Raw genomic sequence first — 11,880 nt, forward strand, 5'->3', positions numbered from 1 at the left:
GGGGGTTTATCGGAAACAACCTCTCTACTTCACCTGAGGTAGTGGTATGGTCTGCATACACTTTACCCTCCCCAGACCCCACTATGTGGGAATACACTAGGTATGTTGTTGTTGATCTTTTCTTGATATGTCAAAATAATTTTAAAAAATAAAAATAGAAATAGAATTAAATGACAAGTAATTTTGAACTAAAAAAGTACTCCCTCAGTCTAATTTTATGTGTAGTCATTTTCTTTTTTGTCCGTCTAAAAATGAATATCATTTTTCCTTATTTGGTAACTATTTAAAGACACAATTCTACTTTTATCTTTATTGATCCACTTAATTAAAGATAGTAGTAGTACATTTTTTTTTAATGAAGAACAATTTAGTAAAAATTATCAAGTCTTTTTTATTTCTTAAACTCTGTACCGGTCAAACTATAGCGAGATGAATCGACTATCTATTTTTAATAATAATGACAAGTTCTTAGTAACAGACGAAGTAGTTACCTTAGGGGTCATTTGGTGTGAGGTATAAGGAATAAATAATTTCAAAATAAAATAAAAAATTATTTTACCCCATGTTTGGTTGAAGGTTTAGTTAGTACTGAATTATTTATCCCACCATTTGCACTATAGTGATGGAATAAATTATCTCATAAATATTATGGAATAACTAGTCTCGAGTAATCCCGAGATAACTAATTCTGAAATTGATTATCCTGAATTTACTCTTTCCCAAGCAAATGACCCCTTAGTGTGCTTTAGGTAAGTTTTCTTTTTTAATTTTTCTCAATTTATAAATTTCTTATTTTCTTTTAACACCCAAATATGAAAAGAGTTTAAGTTTGATGCACTGTCAGTGTATTTTTTTTTATATCATCACATGACTTTTATCTGTTATAGTGGATCATTTATTTTTACATTTTTATCTAAAAAATGAATAACTCGTTACAACAAATAAAATTACCTGATAATGTAAAAATATACACTCATGCACCAAACTTAAATTGACCTGAGAAAACTGGTTTGAACAAGAGAAAGACGGGAAGCCAGCCAGCAGAGGAGAAGAGAAAGACAACTGCCCAGTCCTCATCTTCTATCTTCATTCTCTCTCTATTTCTCTTTAAAATAGTGTGAACTTACAGCCATCAACCCCAGTATTTATTCAAACAGATCTAACCTCCATGAATATGTCCAAAACCCTAATACACACTAATTACTGATCCTCCATTATTATATCTATTCTCGGCTACAGTATAGTAGTATTATTATTGCTTTGATAAAAGGTACATTTTCCGAAAATGTGCAGCAAACATTTCAAAGAAGAAGACATCTCTTCCCTGTCTTCTTAAGAGTTTGTTTTACAGGGCAAAAGAACTGCAATTCATCATCAGTACTATTGTCCTCCAAGGATGTCTTCTGCTACTTATGGCATTCTCTTATTCTATCTCATTGCGGCCTCCTTCTCACCTCTAATTACTGCCCACCTCAATCTTACCCTTCCTCACCAACACCCTTACCCTGAATCTGTGGTCCAGCAAGTACAGAGGTAAGTAATATGCTCTCCTTGTAACTCAGATTCCCTTCTGCTCCTTATCTGGGTTTTCCAATAAAAACTCACTTTAGTTCAATTTCATGTTATGCATCTGCCTGATTTTGACAGATTTTTTTCTCCATTCTCTTGCTACAGGAAGGTCAATGAGTCCATTGAAAGAAGACAAATACTGGAGACAGTAAGAGAAAACAAATGTCCGACTGGAAACCCAATAGACGATTGCTGGCAATGCGACCCAAACTGGGATAAAAACCGGCAAAGGCTAGCTGACTGCGCTATTGGTTTCGGCCAGGGTGCAATGGGTGGAAAAGGAGGTCAGATCTACATAGTCTCTGATTCCTCCGACAGAGACACCGTGAACCCATCTCCCGGCACTCTCCGGCACGCTGTTGTTCAAGAAGAACCCCTGTGGATCGTCTTTGCAGCAGACATGGTGATAAAGCTAAAGCACGAGCTTATTATTAACAACTACAAGACCATCGACGGGCGGGGCGCAAACGTTCACATTACCGGCAGTGGCTGCATTACATTACAGTATGTGAGTAATGTGATTATACACAATGTCCATATTTACAATTGTGTCCCATCAGGAAATACTAACATAAGGTCGAGCCCTACACACGTTGGGTGGAGAGGCAAATCGGACGGTGATGGGATATCCATCTTTGGATCTCGAAATATCTGGATTGATCACTGTGCATTATCTCATTGTACCGACGGCTTAATTGATGCCATCATGGGGTCTACTGCTATTACAATATCAAATAACTACTTTAGCTATCATGACGATGTTATGCTTTTGGGACATGACGATAAATACTTGCCTGATTCAGGAATTCAGGTTAAAGATTTTGATTTTATTATACTGTAAAGATAGAGATTATGATATTTCTTTAATTAGGATTTTTTGACAAGTACAGGTGACAATAGCGTTTAATCATTTCGGAGAAGGGTTAGTACAAAGAATGCCAAGAATTAGAAGAGGATATGTACATGTAGTGAACAACGATTTCACACATTGGCAAATGTATGCAATTGGTGGTAGTGCTAATCCTACTATTAACAGTCAAGGCAATCGCTATACTGCTCCTGATGACCCAAATTTGAAGGAGGTAAATTCTTTTTTCTTTGTTTCTCATTCCTTCTTGAGGGTAGGGAAAGGGTTATTTTTTAAGTTTTATATTTTCTTTATTTATGTAGTACTAAAGTGTTAGTTTATACTTTATATGTATATATATTGAGTTTTATAATTAGTGTTGCATTCCTGGGATCATATATCCGTGAGTAAACCTTTTCACCTATGTCCGACAAATTTCTTTTGTTTTTCAGCAAGATGGATCATCTTGAGTAATGAATTTCTCATGATTAGATTTCTGTAGGACGACTATAAGTTTCATGGTGTAATTACGTAATTACTTTCTCATGATGTTTAATAAAGTATTAATCATCAACTCAGAACAGGGGCGATTCTAGAGTAGTAGGTGGAGGTTTTCGGGAACTCATTAACTTTTGTGCAGTTCTTGTATTTATATTGAAAATCTATTAAATATATAAGAATTATAAGTTGGAATCAGAAATGAAGTGTGTTATTCATTTAGTAGGCAGACAAATCCATATTATAATGCGATTATGATTGTTACTCCATTAAAGTCCAAATTTGAAACTATAATTGACCATCAAACTTTAAGAGGCATAATTACGAAACAAAAACTTCTCTTGTCAGGGATGAAAAGCTCAAAAATGAATGTCCTTAACTTGACAATTCAAGCATCGAGATTTTATTTTTCATTGAGCTTATTTGTGATACTAATCTCTTGTCAAACTTGAAAAACCACTCTAAGAACCTATGCTCTGTCGTTATGAACTCAGCATCAATGTGGGATGTTCATCTTGTTATTTCATGGAAATTATCTATTTTTTGGGGGGTCTTACAACTTTGTTTTTTCAAGTTTTAACGAATTTAACAATAGCTTGGATATGGTCTCCAGGGCTTGTAAGAATATTGTGCATAATGCTTAAGCTGGGTGCACATTATGAGTTTGAATTTTGTCTTAAATAAAAATTTACTCCTATTTAAATAGAGAGAATAGATTTGTGCCTTCGGAAATTTTGTGAGGAATTTTTTTTTTTTTTTTTTAAAAAAGCTTGAAAATGAAAATTGGGGGGTGGATTTTGGCGAAGTGGATATGATATACTAACATTAATGTGGAATGAACAGGTGACAAAGCGTGAGGACATGGATAATGGGCAGTGGGATGAGTGGAACTGGAGGACGGATGGCGACATTATGGTTAACGGCGCATTTTTCGTGCCTTCAGGGCAAGGCCTTAGCAATCAATATGCCAAAGCCTACAACGTCGATCCCAAATCCGCCCTTCTTGTCCATCAGCTCACCAGCAATGCTGGTGTCCTTGGTGGCCCCAGGTACTTCTCTATTTCTACTTGCTAAATCATGCATCTGCTCCAAACCACACTTCATTTTACCCTCTGCACTCCATAAAGTTGGAGGAAAAAATGAATATAGCCATCTGAAACGATTCTTCAAATTGCCCTCTATACTCCATATTTGAAGGGATAAATAGTGTTGCTCCAAATTTGGAAATTCACCATTCATCCCCTCTATTTTACTTTTTTTATTACTCTTTCCGTTTAAAAAAGAATGACTTACTTTCATTTTTAAATCATTTAAAAAAGAAAAAAGTTATTCTTTTTTACATGATATATTTAAGACCAAAAGATTAAAGGATATTTTGGTACATTTGACACAACTTTAATTTAAGACCACAAGATTCAAAAGTTTTCTTTATTTTCTTAAACTTTGTGCCAAGTCAAAGTAGATCATTCTTTTTTAAATAGAGGAAGTATTATATTATTATTTATATTATTTAACATTACTAATTTAACATATTATAAATTATATAAGAACATTAGTTAAGTTTCTGCGTAACTATTTTCTAATTAAATATATTTATTATATTAATTTTCATGTATATAATATTTTTATTTAAGATATAAGTTAGTTTTATTATGATTTATAGTTGTATAATAAAAATAACCATCACAAAAATGAAAAATATACATGTAAAATGAGTAATTAAATTAGTAAATGAATATAAGGGCCCGTTTGGCCATGAAAATTTTTCCCTTTTTCCCGAATTTTTTTTTCGGAGTTAGAAATAGTGGTGGTTGACCATGAAAATTCAAAAAATAATTTCAAAATTTTTTTCTGGAAAGAGAAAACAGGTTTTTGGCTTTTCACAATTTTTCAACTCCAATTCCAACTTCTATTATTATTACATATAACTCCAATCTTTTAAATTTTTATATAAAACTCTTCTTATAACATTACTTTTACTATATTACGTATATAACAGTTTTAAAGAATAAGATAATTATAATTTCAAACTTAACGTTATCCTAATTAATACATATCTCTTTTTCTCTCTCATCATTATTTTTCTCCTTTATTTAATTTTTTTCCTTATTTAAGGCATTATTTTACTGTTAATAATCCTAATTACTATAATATAATAATAATAATAATTATAATTTTTCTGTTGTAAGATGGACATTTGAGGAATTATAGTTGTGTAATTAATAATGGATAATCGTTTTTTATATTTATGAAATTAATAAAGTTGTAGTACATTAGTTTACCACTGCCACAAATAATTCTCATTTTTAATTTGATTATATATATTATATTGTGTACATCTTTATTATACTATTCAAATATAAATAGTTTATACCATATATATGCTAAAAATATAAATCGGTGATACATATTTTTCATAAAAAAAATATATCCAATTTAACAAATTTACACCTTAAACTGCAACTGCTACCTTTATATATCATAATACTTGGTATCTTTATACACAAAGTATTATATTTATACTCATAAATATATAAAGTATTATATTTATAACAGAAATATACAAAGTACTTTATATATAAAATTTATACCATGTATATATCATATACACATATATAAATATACAAAGTATTAAGAAATATACTAAGCATATTTATAACATAAATATACAAAATATGTTATATTATGAAGTTTATACCATATATATACCATATACACACATATATTATATATACAAAGTATAAAGAAAATACTAAGTATATATGATATAATATACCATAAATATGCAAAGTATGTTTTACATAGAAATAATTTATTCATACATAGTAAAATCTTTCATGTATAAAAAAATTAAAGAAATAAATTAGCGGCATCCTAAAATTTAATAACAACTCATCATTTCCTATATTTTAGAAATAAAAGAAAGGAAATAAATTAAATAAATTAAATAAATTTCTAAAAAAATAAATTTGTTTGAAAGATAATATTTGTTACCTAAAAAATAGGAAACAATGATCTGTTAATATAACATCCATATTAAAAAATTTTAAATATGAGAAAACGGCTATTAATGTAAATATTATATATGTCGTAATTGAAATTCATTAAATATGGCCATGTATACGTATTATTTTTTATAAAAGTGGCTAATTGTGTTTTTTTCCCTTTAGTAGGTAAATTTTAGTTGGGTGATTTTGATCGTTTGTAAAAGTTGGGGCATAAAATCATATTTAAAAAAGTTTTTTCACAAGTCAAAAAAAAAAATTCAAAAAAGACATGACCAAACACAACTGCAACTCCAATTTCAACTCCAATTCCGAAAATTTTTAATTTTTATGGTCAAACGGCTACTAAATTTTATACATGACATATTTAAGATTATAAAGTTAAAAAATATTTTAATGAATTTGACATAATTTTAATTTTAATTTTTATGTAAAGTCAAATTAGATCATTCTTTTCGAAATAAAAAAATATAAAATATTACTGATGGTTCATATATATATATATATATATATATATATATAATTGCACATAATTTTAATTTTTGTGTAAAGTTAAATTAGATAATTCTTTTTTAAAAACATATAAAATATTACTGATGGGTCATATACATTATACATATATATATGTGTGTTTAGACACACACAGTAAGTAAAGGATTTGTGGAATCTTTCATTTTTCTGGAGCTGTAGAGCAGGGCAAAAAGGACACATGAAGACCACAGCTGGCTTGCATGCGAGTGCTGATTTCTCTTTTGTGCTTCTTCGTCGTGCTTTCCAGCCATGAAAAACGCGGTTATTTGTCACAAAAATCATTAAATCCCTTCTCTTCATGGAAACAGTGAATCAAAATTTTAAAATTTCATTTCTACTTTAGTCACATCAATAAAATTAGTTTTTATACTAGTATCTTTGTGTTAGAAAATAGTTTTACCACAGAGCCAGCTAAATATAATAATCATAGTCAACTGTAGTGGTGAAAACAGAATTTTCACTAAACATGTTCAGAAGTATACATATAAATTAATCGAAAGGATTTAATATCTTCTATATATATATGATAAATAATTATATATATATATATATATATATATATATATATATATATATATATATATATATGTAAATAATATAATTTTCTATTGAAGGGGGTTTGAATGAACCCGACCCAAGGGTATCTTCGCCTGTGCTCAGCTGTTGTTTGGACCTGCAATTTAAAGTTGTGTTTGTTTACCAGTTTCTGAATAAAATTTCAAATTCAACTTGAAATCGTATTTTTAAATGTCGAATTCACCTTAAAGCTAGAATTTCAATTTTGAATTTGTGATTTTAAGTTCTCTAAAATTTAAAACTTGCTGCATAATTTTTAATTTTACTAAAAAGACCCACATTTACTGCAAAAATAATTACCCAAGCCTACTTTACTCCTTATTTTACCAACCCATATTTATTAGAAAACCTAATTCTAATTTCATGAAATCACCGCTTCCTCACACCAGCCCCAAAATCAGCTCCAAACAATCACTTGTTCAGCTCATTTTTGGAAAAGTTCGGATAGTTTTCATAAATCTGTGGGATTTTTATGTTTATATACTAAACATAAATCAACATAAATAATTCTAAAATTACATCAATATTAAAAGATATTAACAGTTCAAATAAAATATGATTTATGTAAGGAAAATTGTTAACTGATTTTAAAGTTTTACATATTAGAGATTTTGTTTGATTCAAATGCACATGCAAGTATATATGACCGACAAGTAATGAACGGTTCTCACGAGACTTGTTATTACTCCCTTGTTTAAAAAAATAACTACTTTTCTTTTTAATCCGTTAAAAAAGAATGATCTTTTTTTTTTTTTTGGCAATACTTTAATTTTAACATTCCACACAGTATGTTTAGGACCACAACATTAAATGACATTTTGATACATTTAACACAACTTTAATTTAAGGCCACAAGATTCAAAAGTTTCTTTATTTTTTAAAATTTTATTTTAAGTCAAAGTAGGTCATTCTTTTTTAAACGGACGGAGTAACATTTAGTTATTACTACAACTCTATCTATTCAAACAGGCTCAAGACTATTATGACAACTCAAGAAGTCGGTAAAGAAAGCAAGCCGAATTCAATGAGGTGTGAAATTTTAGGGTTATGGTTAGCTAACAGTCCCGGTTGAGTTATTCACTAGAATTGACTAGTTAATTTATGTGGGTTTGTTGGTTATGGTATTAATTTCGTTCATAAGAATTTTTCGAGTTCATACTCGCCTATTCAAGTTAATCTGATGCCGATTTTTCTACGGAATTAGAATTAACAAGAACACACTAATACATCTTGTAAAATAGGCAGCAATGCAATCAAGTATAATTTTGTCCAAAACCCAAATTTGTTTCCCAGGCCCAGTACATGCAATCTAGAATTCATGCTTTTGAGTTCTCTAGATTTGTAGATCGTATTCAATCGTCGGCCGGACAATTAAATAATCAAAAGCAGGATAAGTAAACAGACCAATGCGATGGATATTAAGCCCAGTTCAAGACTAGAATAATCACGAGCAACCGAGTCCTAGGACTAAGAAACTACAATAGAATAGAATAAAGGAAAGCTTCGGATCGAAGCGCCTTCCAAGTTGTTCTAGTCTTGCTCTAACTCCAATCTCATTTATATGATGAGTTTAATTATGTTTTGTGCACCGCCAGTGCATAAAATATTTTATACTATCAGTTAACTTGACTTGTCTCGTGCCTTGAGCCGGGGTATATCGGAAACAGCCTTTCTACTTCATCAGAGGTAGAGGTACTGCGTATATCTTACCCCCAGACCCCACTAGGTGGGAATACACTGGGTTTGTTGTTGTTGTTGTAGTTAACTTGACTTGTCATTGCAGGTTATCCAATTATTTACATAAAAATTTAAAAAGAAAAAAAAATTAGATAACTTACGCGCAAAACTTAAATTCTTATAAGATATGAGAGAGAGAGAAAAAAGGGAAATTTTTATTAGGTCAACTCCGGAATTACCCCATCACGTCGCAAGGTGTTTCGACAATTAGAGAATGCAATTATAACTTGTAAATATTACAAGTGACATGCTCAGGATTTTGAATCTCTAAATATTAGGATTTCTTATATGGTTTCAAGAAAGATTTAATATTTTTTTTTTTTGTATTTGATTGCAAAGTCCTAAAATTAGGAAAACACTTTTGTCCAATGTAGAGGATAAAAAAGTCCATCAATATTTCGGTTAAATCAACATGGGTTGTGGTGTAGCGGATGAGGCTACTCCATCGTTAATCAGAGGTCGAGGATTTGATTTTGGGCATGGAAAAAACTTTGTTGGGAGAGCTACTACTCGAATGGAGCCCTACTCGGCGCGAATCTGAATTAGTCGGGCTCCAATGCGGGTACCGGATACCGGATGAAAAATAATAAAAAATAATATTTCGCTTAAGCGCTTTAGTCTATCAACACATCCTAAATGTGAAGAATTGTTGCAGTATCAATATAATTTAATCTATAATAGCAAGTTAGCAGTATTTTTACCATGGTACTACTTAGCATAAATTTTACTAATACTTACTAACCTGATCATGTAAACATTTTCTACAAGAAACTTAAAAACTCACGCGAAACTTTATCATACACTCTTCTTACATTCCTCCTCATCTTATTTAAAACAGGGACAACAGCATGAGCATGTCCAAAGGCGGCACTACCGGAGCAAGCAGCAGCGGTAATGCCGAGTCCAATAGTGGCGATGTCAACTTGTTTGGAATGATATTCAGCGGTGCTGGTGCATCTGCAGCATCATTACAATCACAAACAACCACCCTGACCTTACTCGCCTTTTTAATTATTTTGACTTTGTACTTAACCATCACAAACCAAGATGGTCAATTATCAATACCATTGTTACTCTTAATATAGCATTGTCGTCGTCGTCGTCGTTTAGTTTATTATTAGTATTATTCATTTAGTTTGGAAGTAAAGAAACTTCTTAGTGGAGTGGTGTTATTATGCATTTTACTATTAAAATCTTAATTTGCATGATAATTTATAGATATAAAGTGAAAAAAGTGATGTCATTATATTTTGATAATTCTTGTAACTTTTAACACTTTATTTATTCATAATCTACCACATTATGTCTTGTAACTCATATGACTATTAGTTGTTGTAACTCCATGGTCATTAGTTGCATATAACATATGTAACAACAAGACTATTTATCTATCCACATTACTTTAATTGTTAATGGTGATAGAATGTGACCTTTAGTAATTTGTAAATTCTCTCATCTATTAGTACCATTAGTTTCTTGTAACTCTTGTACCCTAAAGACTATTAATCTTTCCTCTCTTCACTACCCCTTTTTATTCTTCCTATTCAATACAAGGATGAATACCTCGCTTATAAATAGAGGTGGTCTTGCCTGTTATTGCATGTATAAGAAAATATGATAAGTGTGAAAAAGATTATAGTGTGCAGTAGTGAAAGAGGGTGTTGAGACAAAGAAAATATTCTAAATTGACAACTATATTCACTTTACAAAAGAAAGTAATTATATTAGTGAAAAAAGAATTGACACAAAGAAAATATTCTAATAAGTTTTTAACTATACTCACTATACAAAAGAGAGTTTTAGATGTTGAAGGAAGGTGTTTTTGTGGTGGAGCTTTGGACTCTTCAACTAATCCAGAGTTGCTTGAGTTGTACATCGTTGATGAATTGTTGTATCTTGGAGGGGACAAGCCAAGAGTTGATATTGCTAAATCGGTGTAGATTATACCACAGTGGGCTTGAATCTCCTTAAAGAGAGCGAGATATCCGTGCCTCAACCAAGGAAAAGATTATTTTTATTTTCTTCACTTTTTTATATTTTGACTGTAATTTAATCTTTGAGGTATATTACACCAACAATTTTAAGGAGATTCAAGTTTTGTTACTGTTTGAAAAACGCGGATATCAAGATGAGAGATCTCAAAAGATGAAGAGTAAAGTATTTTCTACTTGTTCAACTCAAATGAAGGAAATGTAAAAGAATTTTTCTATATCTTGTGAAAGAAAGGTAAAAACCTTCTACCTAATATTTTTAATAAAAAAAAGCGATACTACTTTTCATGAACATAAAATGATATTCAATTTTTTAAAATAGTGGGGGCTAATGAAATGAGAAAAAATTACTATAAAGATGTGACATTTGCACTTTTCAGAACGAATTTAAAAAGTGTTACAAGTGCATAATTATTGTTGGAATAAATCACGTCATTATTAATTTGTATATGACTTGATGTCTTTAAATTTGGCTCTACATGTTATTAAAGAAAGGATAAAAATTGTTGAGTAGTTATTTGAAATTTAATATTTGGGTGAGATAAATTTCATTCTAGGAATGAAAAATACCTAAATCATGTAATGAACTTTTCCTTGATATGTCACATTATGGTGAAAGAAAACTTGTGAAATACATTTTGTTGATTGTATGAGCCATGCAACTCCTTTTGATTCAAATATGTGAAGTGGTGTGAAAAAAAAGAAGTATACTATCCTAATAAAATATGAGATATGGGGCTAGTTGCACTTGGCCTGAAATTGTGTAAAAGTACATAAGCAGGTTATACAAGCAAATAAGGTATATTTACTTGAAAAAAAAGTTGTGCCTTGTTTTATTAAATAATCCTGCTGTACTTAAAAGTTCTTTTGATGTAAAATGAAAAAAAAAACTTGGTGTTATTTGTGAAATGAAAAAACAAATTATTATTTGCTAGCTCTATCATGGAGGTTGAACTAGTTATTTTAATTTCAACTAGTGAAAAAGTGAATTTATCAATCACTTTATTTTGAAAAATCAATTTCTCTAGTTTTGGAGTTATTATGATAGAACCAAAATTTATTGGTAGAGTATAAGCCATTTATATAATGGTAAATTCAGATCATAAGGAAAAAAATATAATATTGT

At 30.3% G+C, this 11,880-nt stretch overlaps 1 protein-coding gene across 3 annotated transcripts; it reads left to right on the forward strand.

Annotated features, from left to right (window-relative positions):
• The first annotated feature begins 993 nt into the window (after positions 1-993).
• Positions 994-10,020, forward strand: LOC107863694 (probable pectate lyase 12). 3 transcript variants are annotated; one of them, XM_016709764.2, is made up of 5 exons: positions 994-1,533; positions 1,675-2,380; positions 2,460-2,651; positions 3,758-3,963; positions 6,610-6,776. In XM_016709764.2, exons 1-5 carry the CDS (start codon positions 1,397-1,399, stop codon positions 6,701-6,703), a joined length of 1,335 nt encoding a protein of 444 aa, XP_016565250.1. In that variant the 5' UTR covers positions 994-1,396; the 3' UTR covers positions 6,704-6,776. The 3 variants fall into 3 exon arrangements, with proteins under 3 accessions (XP_016565250.1, XP_016565249.1, XP_047264286.1); XM_016709763.2 differs by lacking the exon at positions 6,610-6,776 and adding an exon at positions 9,602-10,020 and having other exon boundaries at positions 1,002-1,533; XM_047408330.1 differs by lacking the exon at positions 6,610-6,776 and adding an exon at positions 7,996-9,574 and having other exon boundaries at positions 1,002-1,533.
• Positions 10,021-11,880: the final 1,860 nt, after the last annotated feature.

The sequence above is a fragment of the Capsicum annuum genome, chromosome 3 (assembly GCF_002878395.1).
Source record: "Capsicum annuum cultivar UCD-10X-F1 chromosome 3, UCD10Xv1.1, whole genome shotgun sequence".
NCBI classification, from domain to species: Eukaryota; Viridiplantae; Streptophyta; class Magnoliopsida; order Solanales; family Solanaceae; genus Capsicum; species Capsicum annuum.

What these genes read in the sequence shown, in the direction of transcription:
- LOC107863694 (XM_016709763.2), top strand. Translation starts at nt 1,397, where the DNA reads ATGTCTTCTGCTACTTATGGCATTCTCTTATTCTATCTCATTGCGGCC. An exon ending in ATGACCCAAATTTGAAGGAG is followed by an intron (nt 2,652 to 3,757) that starts GTAAATTCTTTT and finishes TGGAATGAACAG; the next exon opens with GTGACAAAGCGTGAGGACAT. An exon ending in GGTGTCCTTGGTGGCCCCAG is followed by an intron (nt 3,964 to 9,601) that starts GTACTTCTCTAT and finishes TATTTAAAACAG; the next exon opens with GGACAACAGCATGAGCATGT.